Genomic DNA, 15,828 nt, shown 5'->3' on the forward strand with positions numbered 1-15,828 from the left:
CATGAGAACAGGCCTTTTCTGCAGTGGCTCCCCGTTTGTGGAATGCTCTTCCCAGGGAGGCACAGAAATTGTAATAATAATTCAGAGTGCTGATTTAACCTTTAAAGCTCTAAATAGCTATGGCAAGGTGACCTGAATTATCTCCTCCCATATATACTTAGCCAGATTCTGAAGGACCTTTTCCAGGTGCCCTCACCAAATGATATGCAACTTGTGGTTGCTGGAGGGTGCGCATTTTGGGCAGTGGCACTCCAGTTGTTGAATCCCTCTTCAGAAATGCTTGCCACTTTAAAGCCAGTTGAATATATATATATATATATATATATATATATATATATATATATAGTTTGAAACATGTTTTAATGAAAAACAAATATATTTGTGTTGGAATTTTCATTGATTTTGGAAAAATCAGGTAAATGCTGAAGTGTTCATTTACGTAGGAGAAAAGATTTTCTTTCCAGGATTACTATGTTATATTGGACACAACAAAATAATGGAAAAATGCGCATCAAATACATTGCTGCACCAATTATATGTTTGTATGTGTATGTAAAGCATTTTACATGTACATCTAAAAATGTGATGAGTGTTTGCAGCAAATGTATGCTTCCACTGTACATATGATATGGCTGTATACGCCAGGGAGCTGAAGTTGGACTCAGCTGGTCTCTCCTCCCACCCTTGTACACATGCTGGTAAACATAAATTTACTGCTGTATAATATAGAAGTAGCCCTTGGTGTTGCTTTTACTGATTTAATACTATTTTCATACAATAAGAAACTAAAAAAGATTAACTAGCTTGTAATGGAAATGTGTATTCCAGTTTAATAATTTATAATAAGAAATAAACAAGTAGAGAAAAGTAGTTTTAAATTCTTGAGAAAGTGGTACTATAGTCAGTATTTGCTTTAACCTTGGCTTGCATTTTATTATCAGTCATTTGGCCTATGTATAAATCCTATGCATGGCAAAAAACCCCACTAAATTAGTAGAATGCTATCCTTTGCTTTTACCAAACTGCAGCCACATGCCAAAGGAGTTTTATTTATTTTTTGTTACATTGCTAACTTGCCTTCACTCAACGTTTGGGTAGTATAAAGGTAAAGGTACCCCTGCCCGAACGGGCCAGTCTTGACAGACTCTGGGGTTTGTGCGCTCATCTCACATCTATAGGCCGGGGGCCAGCGCTGTCCGGAGACACTTCCGGGTCACGTGGCCAGCGTGACAACGCTGCATCTGGCGGGCCAGCGCAGCACACGGAACGCCGTTTACCTTCCCGCTGGTAAGCGGTACCTATTTATCTACTTGCACCCGGGGGTGCTTTCGAACTGCTAGGTTGGCAGGCGCTGGGACCGAGCAGCGGGAGCGCACCCCGTCGCGGGGATTTGGGTAGTATATATGAGGTCAATTCCCTCTCTCTCCTCCCTCCCTCCCTCCTTGTTTAAGTAGTGTGAATGGCCTGATTCTTGATTCTGTGGTCAATATTTTTTCTGAAACTTCTTCTCCAAATCTTACACTGAATTTTTATTTGCCTCTTTGTTTCTACAAGCTGCTGCACCAAAAAATATTGATTCCTCACTCCAGTCATGGTTTTCAGCTATACATATAAAGCTCTGGATTGTAGTTTAGTAGAGAATCAAAACTGTTAGCACCTCAGATATTCCCACCCCCAGCCCTACAGGGAGTACTACTATAATTGCTGTTTACTTAGAAAAAAAGGATCCCTTGATACCAAGTAGCAGCCACAACAAGGAAATGCTTTAAAATCTTGTGATTTCAGGTCATTCCTATTATTTTGCTAACATGTCTTACACCTTTATCTTAATGGTTATAGTTTGATTGGTTGGATTCATTCACTGCCTTTTTGTCAATGCAGTGTACAATTTTGGAATTGTTCAGTTTTACAGTTCTCCCACCCACTCACCTGCAGATAAGGTAAAGCAAACAAACACAAACAACCCCACCCCCATCCCTTTTTCATTCTCACGGAGCTGATTATATCTGTTGGTCCCTTGGGAGGAAGGAACAGACGCACTGGCACACATGCATATGGTAACATTTTCCTGCAGTGGGGAGGAAATTCTCAGGTGCCTGATAGCAAATTTGGATTTTTCCAAAATCTGTGATAGTGTCATGGAATTAAACAGAAAATTGAGTATATGAGCAATAATTTTTCTATGTATGTATCTATGAGGTCTTTTTGTATATGAAATTCCCTGACCTACTCTGTTGTTATTCTGGACTGGCTAATTTTGTTTTAATTAGGTTAATGCATATATGTTTTATTTAATGTTTTAATGCTTCCTAATAAGGAAAATATGGTAATTTTCCTTTGAAATAACATGGCATAAAAATGCATAAACTTATATTCATGTATTTTCCCTATACAGTTAAAATATATAGTACTGCCATTGAAAAGTATTGTATATGACTAAGGTCTATTAGTTACATTGGTCTACTCCAAATAATGCCACCCATAGCCATACAAAGATGGTTTGTCAAAACAATCAGAGCAGCATCCATATCTCTCCATCTTGTGAATTAACATAAATAAACAGGGACCACATAGCCAAGAAGCCATGTTTTTGTATTCTTCTTTCAGTAGTTTACATTGCTGAATTAAATTTTCATCCAGGGCTAGATGCTGGTACCACCTTCAAGTAGAAAATGTTTCCAGCCTTTGAGTTTTGCACTATTTCCATAAGCGCTGCAAGGAACACTTTGAAGATTAAGTCCTTGCATAATGATTATTTGGTTCCCCTCCCCTGCAAAAAAAAGTGAGGACCCAGTCTAATTGAATGGACTGCTACTCTGTTTCCTAGTACAACCTGACTGAGAAAAGGTGCCACTTGAATCTCAGGCCAAAGTTATGCCATGTTGAATTCCTACCCAGTCAGGACAATATTTTCCAGACATTTTTTTCTTTCCTTAAGCCTTTTAACAAGGGATCGAAGTTTATCACCTATTTATAAAATAATCTTAGTTATAATGATAGCAATGTATTGAAAGCTGCTGAATTTCAAAGTCAAGTATGAAATGGATTTTTGCAAATGCTTCTGCACTAAAAGTGATAAATTAATACAAAAGATAACGAACGTTGCATAATTATTTTTAAACCACCCACCTTATGGAAGCAGTCTAATTGACTTCAGTGATGAAAATGTCAGTATGAAGTTCAAAGTGTTATTAGCACATAATCAGCAAAAAGACTGATTGGTAATATGTTTCATATCCTTTGTGTTTATACTTTGAAATCCAGGAGCCACTTTATGTTTTTGAACTAATGCCTCTATTGCATTTGCAAAGAGGATTTGGGACAGTAGACATCCTTATTTGGTGCTCTAGGTCTGTTAGGATGAATAAGAAGGATTGTAAATTTTGCATTGTTAGAAATTTCATAGAAACAAACAGAAATACTATTGTGTAGACTTCAAAGTTGATGAAAAACAGGCCACACAGTAAACCTGTTTCTATGAACTATCCACCTTCTTTAAGGTGTTCATATCTCACGTATACTCATGAATCTATGTTTATAGGTTACTTTCAATAGAATTAATTTGGTTTTTTATTATTTGCCTTAAAAGTTAGTGAATCATAGTAATTGTTTTGGCAAATAGGTTTGACAACTTTCTGGAATCTTCCAGTTTTATGATTCTCAAATATTGGTATCTGGTTCTCTAGGTCAGAAGACTTGCCTCCATTTACATGGTATTTTTCCTTACCTGTATGTGCCATATGATGGTTATGGGCAGCTGGCAGAACATTATCTGCGTCATTTGGCATTCAGCATTGACCGAGCACTGAATGTAGCTTTAGGAAATCCATCCTCTTCTGTTCAGCATGTATTCAAAGTGTCACTAGTATATGGAATGTAAGTATTACTTTATTATCCCTTTTTAATTTGGTGGGTTGTGGGGCGTGAGTTGCTGTTGACAAACTTTAAAGAAACTTATAAGGTATTCAGGTTATAAAGCACTGCTAGTTAATAAAGGATTTAGAATCATAGAATTGTAGAGTTGAAAGGGATCCTGAGAATCATCTAGTCCAACCTCCTTAAATGCAGGACTCTCAACTAAAGTATCCATGACAGATGGCCATGAAGGAGAATTTACAACTGGGGGAGTATGTTGCACTCTCAAACAATTCTTATTGTCAGAAAGTTCTTCCCAATGTTTAGTCAGAATCTCCCTTCTTGTAACTTGAAAAAAGGTGTATTAAAAATACTCCTGTAAAGGCTTTGAGTTGACAATACTTGTTAGTATCCTTATACACAGAATAGAACAACTTTCCCCCTCCCAGTAAGTCATTTCAATTCCCACTCTCTCTCTCTCTCTCTTTTTTTTAAAGTAATATTTATTAGAGGTTTAAAGATTACAGAAAAAAGAAGAAAGAAACAATGAAAAGTTAAACAAAACAATACCTTACAATACAGAGAAGAAGAAAAAGAAAAGGGAAAAAAACAATATAGCAAAACAACAAGAAAAACAAAAACATTTAAAAACACATCCAATGTTTCCGTATCTTTATCTTTCAATTACTTGTTTCATCGACCTCCTCACACCTCCCTTTTTTGTATTCTAGTTCAATTAGCTATTTCAGCAAATCCTTTCCATCTCTCTCAATTTTTGTTCTATAATCTATCTTAGCACAATCTAACCTTAGATTTTCCACTTTGGCCCATTTAACAATCTATTTTTACTTAATTCTTTATAACATCTTTATAACAGCAAGTTATACATTCTTGACAGATTCTTAACTTTGGGGTCTAACAATTCTGTTTCCAATTTTGATTTTTCCACCTGGAAGCCTAGTTTTTTGTCCAAATTATATGCCTCCATTATTTGATAATAATGGAGCCAGTCTCGCACTCTGTTTTTTAATTTTTCAAAACTCTGCAGTTTTAATCCTTCTCCCTCTTGTTCCAGAATTTCCCAAAACTTCGGCCATTTGGCCTCCATATTGAGTTTTTTCTGAGCCTTTGCTTCCATTGGTGACAGCCATCTTGGGGTTTTATTTTCTAGCAAGTCCTTATATCTTATCCAGACATTAAACAGTGCTTTTCTGACAATATGGTTTTTAAACGCTTTGTGTGCTTTAACCTTATCATACCACAGATATGCATGCCAACCAAATACATTGTTGAAACCTTCCAAATCCAACACATCAGTGTTTCCAAGAAGCAGCCATTCTCTTAGGCAACAAAAGGCGGCTGATTCATAATAAAGTTTAAGGTCTGGCAGGGCAAATCCACCTCTTTCTTTAGCATCAGTTAATATCTTAAATTTTATTTGAGGCTTCTTGCCCTGCCAGACAAATCTAGAGATGTCTCTCTGCCACTTCTTGAAACAGTCCATTTTGTCCAAAATTTGCAATGTTTGAAACAGGAACAGCATCCTTGGCAATACGTTCATTTTTATCACAGCAATTCGACCTAACAGTGATAACTTCAAGTTTGACCATATTTCTAAGTCCTCAATTCCCACTCTCTCACCAGTTTAGTTGCCATGTAAATTTGATGTCCTGAGTTTAATTCAACCCCAACTTTTCTTTCTCTGAAGATTTTTTTTTTAAGTGGGCTATAAATTTATTAAACAAAATAATTAAATATATTGACTACACAGGTTTCCAGTACACTTGTGCTATATTCTTTAACATACTATATTTTGGTAAGCTTTTGTAATATTTCCTGGATAGTTTGAGAACCATATGCGAAAGATTTGTTTTAAAGCCATCTAGGATTGTGTTAGTAAGCAAAGTCTTACATTTCAAGTCCTGTGATTCACTCTGGTCCATTTACTACATAGTTTTTGGATGATAAAATGCCCCTCATGTAGGACTAGCAAACAACCATAGTTATGATGCACAGAGGATATCCAAATCTGGAGCTTAGTGGAAGGGCTAAAGTGCTGAACTGCCATTTACTACAATAGGGTTGTTCAGCATACAGATCATGGGACAAACAATAACATTACACCTTACTGAATATTTGTTTTCCAGACCTTTTTATGGTTACCATGAAAAAGAAAGACAATTTATGAAGATCTACCTTTATAATCCTGCTATGGTGAAAAGGTAATGTAGTAAAAATATGATGTGTCTACTTTAGAAAATAACACTTTCCCTATTACCTTTCAATATTGCACTCTGCCAGCGGCTGCCTTCAAAGACAATTTAGAAGCTGCAGCTTCTAATTCTAATCTGTGGATCACTGGTGGCTCCTGGATCATAGTTTGGGAACTTCTGGCTTAAACAGATGCAAACAGCTTCTTTTAATATCTGCTCCTGCAAATATAACACATGTAAATTGGCTCTTTGGAACATGTTTTTAGTGCCTAAAAATTTGACTGTTTAGCTATAATTCTGTGTGCTAGAAAAAGTATATTTTGTACTTTTGGCTTGTGTTTCAGTATTGATCAGCGTTATATTTCAACCAGCTATATTTAAACCAGCATTATATTTAAATAATATGGTAATATGTTTCATTTCTAACTTTTTCCCATTTTAGAGTGTGTGAGCTTCTACAAGGTGGAGCCATAATGAATAAAAACTATCAACCTCATGAAGCTCATATTCCCTACCTCCTCCAGCTCTTTATAGATTACAACTTGTATGGAATGAATCTAATAAACCTGGCTGCTGTCAAGTTTAGAAAGGCGGAGAAAAAAGGTATGCTATTCCAATTCATAAACATTATTTAGCAGTTTTTGACAAATCTCTGGAATAGACTTTGTGTGACACAAGATATGATAATTGATTCTGCCTTTCTAATAAATGATGTATTTTCCATACTATTCTTCACTGTTGGTATACCACGTAATGTGTAGAGATGTAGTTTGAATTGAGGAAAGAAACACAGTACTTTCCCACATTTAGAGACAATTTATTCAGCATGGGGTTCTCTTAGGGTTATTTTTGTGATGATAGGAAGTTAGCTGGCATATACAGAGCTACATTGGAACTACTGCAGCCTCCTATTTAAGCATTAGCCAGCAGCCATATATGACAAGGAATTCCATGCAGCTGAATATGGTGAATTGCTTCATTTTTCCTCTGTGCCTAGGATAGACATCAGGTAGGCAGCTAGAGGAGAGAAGCCCCCTCCTCCACACCTAGCATAGAAATGCTCCCATATGAGATGTGATGATCAATCGAGACGACCTCCCCAAACCTATGGAAACTACCAGTGTTCTCTACCAGTGAGACCTATTGGATCAGAGGCTTTAAATAGGCATTATAAATCGGTTCTAAGTAGTGGTTCCAACTTTAAGATGCTGTTACACTTTTCACAATAAATGACAGACTAGCTGCTATCATTGTTGTTTATTGTATTTTAGATTATTTTAGTTTATGTTTATTACATGTGAAAAAGAAGTAAAATACATTAAAAAGGAATGCAGTGGGATGATTCAGCAGGCTATTCTGTTTTCAGGCTAGTAACTTTCTATGCTTATTCACAAAGTTGTGCTATTTAGATCGTACAGCTGCCCTACATTTGTTGTAAGGCTGATAAGACAACAACCATCTCATGCATTAACTGAATACATGAGGAGGAAGCTGGAACACTCCTGTCAGCCCTACCACAGATGCTGACACATTCTTTGTACATCCTCACCACCCCAGCTCCAGGAACATAGCCAGCAGGCAAAAAAGCATTTAGTGCATATATATGGGGGAGCCTCTGCTTTAGGGAATCTGTCATAGGCAGTAGCAGACAGTTGGGTGTAGTGGCAGTGCTTATTCCCTGACTGGGAGAAGCCAGATATTTGGAAATTAGTGTTGTGCAATGCACTGGCAGGAGTGCTGTATCAGCTCCACTTCTGAGTTTGCACAGTGGCAACTTTCCTTCTGCCTTGTTTCTCCCACTTTCCAGAAACAAACCAGCAAAAACTGGAAAAATGTGGGGAGTCCCATTTACTCCCTGGGCCTTTTCACTATCGAAATCTCAAAGCATCTAACAACAATAAAAATAAACATTTAAAAAACAAATTAAACCTCAGATACTTAAAACCTCAGAAATATTAAATTTACCCCAACTGCTAGATTGCGACCACTTCAAATTCTCTGACAGAAATGTCTGGCTCAGATTAATCTCTTCCAAAACCATACTTTTTTTATCAGGCAACAGGAAACTAGTACTGTTGTGAGAGGACAGTTGAGTTATACTAATGGGCATTTGGTTAGGGACCAATCTGTGGAACAGAGTATTGAGAGCAAATAAAATACATGACCAAAGCAAATAAAAGCTAAGGCCCTAGAAGCTCAAACTTTGTTGGAAAGTATTAGTAGGTTTTCTTCTACTTATGCTACGCCCAATGTTCTCTGAATCTGAAAAGGTCACAGGGCAAACAAATGGGATTAGAGTTTTAAGAACATAAGACATATCCTGCTGGATCAGAGCAAAGGCCTATCTATTCCAGCATCCTGTTATCACAGTGGCCAACCAGATGCCTATGAGAAGCCCACAAGCAGGACCTGAGCATGATAATATGTTTCCCGCTTGTTTCCCCAGCAGCTGGTATTCAGAATCATATACCTACTGATGCTCTTGTATTTTCTCAAGCACCCTTTCTTAAACTGATTTTGCATTTATAATAATAGTTCACAGTACCTGAAAGCTTATCTACTGTTATCTGTTTGTAGGTGATGTATTAGAAGAAAGTGGATCTTATAAATACAGTTTGTCAGGACATTCTGCTACCAGAACCCTTCATCAATGGGAAAACAATCAAATACCAAGGTTAGCATCTCTGAATATATATCTCTCTAAATAGTCTTGAGACAACTTAGTCTAAAAAATAGTTATGGCATAAGCGTTCATGGACTGCATTCCACTGCATCAGAGGCTTGAAGTGTTACCCTGAGGTACAGAAATACATGCATATTTGGGGAAAATTGTAAACAGTAATGTCAAAAGAAAAGGAAATGCTAAAAGTATAGCTGTTGATAATTATGTTATTAACAGTGGCCACTGACTAGAAAATAGTTGAAAGTATACATGTCCAGGCATTGGTTAGCTAATTAACACATGAAATGTGAGAAAAATAAATATTTGCCCCAGTTCAGTGTCTACTTGCTATCACTGGTGGATTGATTCAAGACAAAGGTGGCTGGATGGAGGAAGCACAGATAGGCCCAGTTAAGCCATGGTTAAGAATATGGTTCTGACCAAACAGGATTTACTAAATACAGTAAGTCTTCAACTTATGCACATTTCACTTGTGTGCATTCAGCTTTACACCAGTGGCAAAAAATAAATATAAAGTAAGGGGTGGGGTTCTGGGAAACATTACTTTGGCAATCCCACTCACTGCTGCACCCAATGTGTTTTGACTATACACAATTTTGACTTTAGGCGCATTCCCTGTATGGTAAGAATTCACCTCTACACCACCTTGTTCATTACCCAGTTGAGGAACAACCACCTTTTGAATAAACAACGGACCCAAGGAAACATCCAGCAGCATCCAGATTTAGGGACCCAGCATTTATTATAGCTATTGCAGTAGGACAGAGCTCACTCAGCTCAATGTGCCAGCTCAGAAGGTTTGCCCCGAGGCACTTCAGAACAAAGTTTATATAGTAGTTCAAACACAGCAATCAAAGAGTCATAAAACATCTTCACATGGGTCAGGAAACGTTACAGGCCATGAAAAGTAAAGCACATGTGGCTGCATACTGATATCTTCACCTCCACATATATATACAAGTACAATAAAACATCAAACACATATTAAAAATACAAATCTTGCCTATATTTCATGAACACATGAATCTGTCTCTCCCTTTCGGTACATTCACAAATCACTTATTTAAATACACCCTGACTTACCGTATTTTTCACTCTATAGGACACACCTTGTTTTAGAGGAAGAGAACAAGAAAAAAAATTCTCCCCCTCTCTGCGCAGCGCCCCTTCAGCGAAGCAGGAGGAGAAACTGAGCCCCTTCCATTTCTCCTCCCGCTTAGCTGAAGGGGCGCTGCGCCTTAGCTGAAGGGGCACCTACCCTTCAGCGAAAGCAACGCGAAGCCTCCAGAGCATGGTGGGAGCGCTCCCACTGCACTTCGGAGGCTTCGTGTTGCTATCGATGAAGCCAAGGAGCCTGCATTCGCTCCATAAGACACATACACATTTCCCCTTAATTTTTGGAGGGAGAAATGTGTGTCTTATAGAGCGAAAAATACGGTAGCTGTATTTATCCCATGGGACATATTCTGAACCTAACTTGCTTGTATATTCTGCCCCGTGCTGCCTGCAAATCTCTATAGATACTTTCTTTCAGTGGGGCTGTTTAGATAAAATGAGTCTCTTTCTCTCAGTGCCATTAAGGTAGGGAACAGGTGATGATTTGCATACATGTTCATTCAGGGTGCATGACTAATGTGCCTCTGCCTACCATCTAACTATGGCATAAATATCATGACTTTAAAATGTTCAGACTATTTAAGATAAATTGTGATTTAATATTCAGTTAGTTATTTTTCCTACTAATAGAATTTAAAAGAATATAATTTTAGTGGGAAAGTACCATATTTTAATCATCCTTTAATTTTAATATAATTGCAGTTCTTTGATACTGGAGGGTGTTGAACCACAGAGTACCTGTGAACTGGAAGTAGATGCAGTGGCTGCTGATATTTTAAACAGATTGGATATTGAAGGTAAACAATTTTGCTTTGTGTAATCATTTAGGACATTAACAAGTTTGTTTTTAGGCGTGCTTAGCACAATCTTCCCGAGCTGTTCCTCCAGATATTTTGGACTGCAGCTCCCATCAGCCCCAGCCAGCAGAAAAGGAAGGCTGGCATAGCCCAATGCATCCTAAGTGGTATTTAAAACCTCTAAGTTACAGTTAACCTAGTAAGTAAATATAACTGAAGGGATTATATAAACAATTGACACAAGGTGAAGGCAGGAACAGGTGGCGGGGTGCTACGCCGCTACCCTCTCAACAGTGGCATTGCTGCCACTTACTGGGAAGGTGCAGGGACAGGTACACTAGCTGAGCCACTCTGGTACTGAAGACAGTGTCCTACCTTACTCCCACAGCATTATGGTAAACAGCAGCAATGCTGCTATTGGGAGGGCAGCAACATAGCACCCCCTCACCACAGTAGTCAGGTTAATTCTTGCAAACAGTATAGATTGTACAAACAAGAGGTTTTGCAGTTTACATTTTAGTAAGCTTGACACTCCTGTTGAATTTGCTGTATTTTTCACTTTTTCCAGCCCAGGTTGGTCGGAACCCAGGTTTGCAGGCGATATGGGATGATGAGAAACAACGGCGTAGAGAAAACAATGAGTCCTCTCAAATTAGTCCTCCTAACTCACAAGGTAACTCACAGGGCAAAGTTGTTGTTGTTGTTGTTGCTGCTGTTACATATTTATTTCTCAGTCACAATTCCTGGGCAGGTACGTTTGATGGGTCAGTACTCAATTAAGCATTTGCTGCTTGTTGGGTTGTTAATTTTATCATAGCAATCAGAAAGTCAAGAAGCTTTCCTATTCTTCTAATACAGTACTGTAGTTAAAAAAAGTAATGGAGACATCATGATAGTGAACTTTACATTATTTAAGCTGCTGCTCAAGTAAGCAGTGCCTGGTTTGTTGATTAATTTAAAAATGGTTAATCAGTCAGTGCAACAGTTTCAGGACTGCTGACACATGGTCCCATCAGATTGCCCCACTTACCAGCCTCACTTGCTGCAATCTTCAGACCACCTTCAAGGACAGCGCCCCCCCACAATGGAAAACAGTAGTCCAGATGAGAAATAACCAGAAAATAGACAACTGAGGACAGGCTACCTGTTCCAGGAATGGCCATAGCTGGCAAACCAGCCTAAGCTGGGCATAAGCTCTCCAAACAACAGAATCCACTTGAGACTCTTTTTTCAAGGCTTTAGGTGTATTTCCATTCCTTTGTGAGGCATTGATCACTCCTTGGACCCATACCATCAATCCCCTCCTAGATTTTACCAGATCTTATGGGCAACAATTGAGAGAGTATGTAAGTCAGTCCCAACACTGCAAGCATCCCATTCACATCCTTGGGCTGCAGCAACTGAAAGTGATCCAACAAGCTATAATTTGATAGTGCTCTAGGTTCCTACAATCAGTTGCGGCATCAAGTAGTAGGTGATTACAAACGTTTTTGAGAATCCTCTGGATTTAGAGTCAGTTTTTTCACACAGTGCTGTTCCTTTTAAGTTGGAAACAGCCTTCTGTGAGTGGGAGAAACTTAATTAGTAGAACAGCAAATTTGGATATAATCAACAGATTATATTCCTTATAATATTTTTATAACTATATAAAAAGCATGGTAAAAAGAAGACAACCTTTTTAAAATTGGCTCAGAGCTGCTTGAAATTCAGACTATGTTGCTTGCTCTGAGCTTAAAAGTATTAGAAAAAATACATAAAGAGATGGGTACTAATTGTTAATAGAATGCCTATGAAGTTTCAGCTTCTTATTTAGGAATTCAGTAGTCTTTTCTTTGTTGCTGTATTAACCATCCTGTATAACTTTTCCCCCTTAATTAAAGATCGTGGATTTGTAACTGCAACAGAAAGTGAAAAAATCTTTCAGAAGAGGCTTAAAGAAATCCTCAAGCAAAGTGATCTCTCTGTGTAAGCGTTCATTTAGCTGTTACTCTTGTTTTTATTTGTGAGTTGTACAGTCATTTTAAAAGTTTTTTTTATTTATTAATAAGGACATTATCTGGATCACTGGACTACAGTAATGGATCACAGGAATTCTCTGCAGAGTTGACGCTACATTCTGAGGTACAGTCTCCTAAAGTTGTTCCGTGTTCACCAGCAAATATGGTAGAAGTACACAGAGATAAAGAACTCAGCAAAGGTTAGTAGTATTCATAAAGTTGGCTTTTAAGTCAAATACAGCTCACCTTACATGAGTACATCCTAGCTGGAATTACTTTTATGGGAAAACTGAGCAAAGGAGGAGAAAGAGACATAGAAGAATGCACAAGGAATAATCTTTACCTTTGCATGTCTGTCTACAATATTCTCTGTTCTTTTCTGTGTCATAAAACAACTGAGAAAAGCAAAAGTGAAGAGATGGGGAGAGAGAGAGGCACAGAAAAAACATTTCTCCCCCTGCATGCTTCCATTTCACTGTTTCTGTGGGTGTGGTGATGGTGAGAAGTGGCACCAAGGAAGTTACCTTCTGCATTTGCTTTCCCCAATAGTTTTTTTGGGCAGGGGCGGGGGGAGAGAAACTTTTGAAGAAAAGAGAGGTTTAGTACACATCCTTGTGCCCCACCCTCTCCCAAAAACTCTATTCTCTTTCCATAAATTGCTGGGAAGAGGAGATCTGAATTGCACCCCTCTGTTCTCAAGTGCAGAAAGATCTACTTTCAGGTTTCCCATAGGCATCTGGTTGGCCACCATGAGAACACAATGCTGGACTAGATGGGTCATTGGCGTGATCTAGCAGGCTCTTCTTATGCTCATGTAATCTTCTGCCACTTCCTCTGAGCAAAATGCCTGGGAAGTGGCAACTTGTGAAAGGAGAAGGTACCCTTTGGAAATATACAGTGGTGCCTCGCAAGACGAAAAGAATCCGTTCCGCGAGTCTCTTCGTCTTGTGGTTTTTTCGTCTTGCGAAGCAAGCCCATTAGTAGCTTAGTGGATTAGCGCTATTAGCGGCTTAGCGGATCAGCTGATAAGCGGCTTAGCGGATCAGCTGGTAAGCGGCTTAGCTGATAAGCGGCTTAGCGGATCAGCTGATAAGCGGCTTAGCGGCTTGGGAAAAGGGGGGGAGGGGAAAAAACCGCAGGAACTCGCAAGACATTTTCGTCTTGCGAAGCAAGCCCATAGAAAATTCATTTTGCGAAGCACCTCCAAAACGGAAAACCCTTTCATCTAGCGGGTTTTCCGTCTTGCGAGGCATTCGTCTTGCGGGGCACCACTGTATTGGATCTGCTGCGAGTTCCATTAAAAACGGTTTTAAATAACCACAACTGAGTTTGCTCAAATTGTATTAAGAAAAGTCTTGCCACCATCAATTCCTATCTCTTTCAGACTCTGTAAGTTGTATAAACTTATGTATCTCAACTAGCACAAGTCTCTAACTATCTTCTGAAAATCTTGTTCAACTAATTTGGATATGTTAATATGTTTATTAGTCTTCAGCGACTACTTTTGTGGGGGAAATGTGTTGGCAGCTCATGTGCAGAGTTTTAAATCTCATTTTTAGAGGAGTCCAACAGGAAGTATAAGGAGGAGGAGGCGCTTATTAATGAAGAAGCTATTTTGAACATCATGGAAAATAGTCAGCATTTTCAATCCTCATCTCAGAGACTGAATAAGACCCCGGTGTTCAGTAAGTACAATATAAATATATTCTTTTTCCCCACAATAATAGGTTATTCTTCAATATGGTCCATGCAGTTTGTCTAAACTGAGTTTACTGCAAAAAATAGATTTCTGTAAAGTATTTCTAGTTTAGTTGTTCATCAGTAGTGGTGTTCTGTTACTGATTGAAAAGAGGAGCCTTTGAGCCCTAGTGCTCTGCAAAACCACTTCCCTTTGGAAGCTTGAAATTAAAATATACACTGCAAAAGTGAGAAATTATCAAAAGGTAGTAAGATTCTCAAAGGACAAGGGCATCAAAAAGAAGATACTGTAAAACATTTTGTTTGTCAAATATTTGCTTTTAAAATATTGTGTTCCATCTGCACATGGAATGTATAGGTTATTTAAGAGAACATATCACAAAGATAATCTTGAACTTTTTAAGATATAGGCTATGTCTGAATTTGTTTTTCTTTTTCTTTCAGTGGACAGTAGCGCTGATCAAGCCATGATACATCTCTTGGCTGGGTTGGAGGATGATGGATACGCAATTGGAGGACATGGTACATTATCACAACACTTCTCCTCTGGAAGCTGTAGAAATCCCCAGAACAGTGATGATGAAGAAAATGAACCACAAATTGAAAAGGAAGAAATGGAGCTCAGCTTGCTAATGTCCCAACGATGGGACAGCAGTCCTAATGACATGAATGCAAAAAGAAGGTATCTTCTGTTTGTTGAATAGCTCTGGAGGAAATGGTACTAACTAACCTAGACTGAAGTTCTCATACTTAATAAAGAAAATCAATGTGGGTGTCCAGACTCCAGTATACTATGAAGAAAGGTGTTTATTGGACAAGAAATGTGATTGGTGATATAATTTCATGTGGCTCAAATGAGCAGGCAGATAGAAAACCCCAAGGGTTACTAGACTACCAGAGCTTGAATGGAACGAGAGAGATTTGTAAGTGTGTTCTGCAGTGACTGCTCCAGAATTCTACTGAATGGGTACGTTATATTAATGTGAGGAGGAAGGAACAGTGCTGCTGTGTCTGTGTAAGTTGTTACAGGAAGCCCCACCAGCAAGAAATCAGGTTTCTCAGCATGCAGAGATAAAACAAAAGCACTTTCCCTCTGGGGAGGTGTGGACTTGATGAGAAATTACAGTGACGATCGCTGAGAGATGCAGGGGAAGGAGAGGAATTTTCAGGCCACATATCCTGCTATCTGAGTGAGCAGTTTGGGGAAATAAATAAGAGGATGAGCCCTCTAAAGGAAGCCCTCTAAATAAGAGGATGAGCCCTCTGTTGGAGATGGGAGCACCCATACTTGGTGCAAATAAGAAGGCAACAAGAAACAGATATATTGGAATCAGGGTCTGGAACACAAACTCACAGTAGCATGCTTGTAACAGAAGAGTGGTGGAAATTTTAGGGGAAAGTAGGATTTCGGAAGCAGGATAAAATGCAAGTCCAGGGGGGAGAAGTCCTGTGATGAAAATGGAATCAAC

General features: G+C 38.6%; 1 protein-coding gene across 1 annotated transcript in view; it reads left to right on the plus strand.

The window, feature by feature from the left end:
* The window catches only part of REV3L (REV3 like, DNA directed polymerase zeta catalytic subunit), a 64,146-nt gene that overhangs the window by 5,162 nt on the left and 43,156 nt on the right, over positions 1-15,828 (plus strand). Inside the window, exons 2-11 of the mRNA XM_082216765.1 lie at positions 3,687-3,876; positions 6,003-6,077; positions 6,511-6,671; positions 8,646-8,742; positions 10,570-10,664; positions 11,233-11,337; positions 12,545-12,629; positions 12,713-12,861; positions 14,221-14,346; positions 14,804-15,041. Of these exons, the coding sequence (XP_082072891.1) occupies positions 3,687-3,876; positions 6,003-6,077; positions 6,511-6,671; positions 8,646-8,742; positions 10,570-10,664; positions 11,233-11,337; positions 12,545-12,629; positions 12,713-12,861; positions 14,221-14,346; positions 14,804-15,041 (1,321 nt within the window). The remainder of the gene's footprint in view (positions 1-3,686; positions 3,877-6,002; positions 6,078-6,510; positions 6,672-8,645; positions 8,743-10,569; positions 10,665-11,232; positions 11,338-12,544; positions 12,630-12,712; positions 12,862-14,220; positions 14,347-14,803; positions 15,042-15,828) is intronic.

This window comes from Podarcis vaucheri (assembly GCF_965113315.1).
Source record: "Podarcis vaucheri genome assembly, chromosome: 3".
In the NCBI taxonomy this organism is placed as follows: domain Eukaryota; kingdom Metazoa; phylum Chordata; class Lepidosauria; order Squamata; family Lacertidae; genus Podarcis; species Podarcis vaucheri.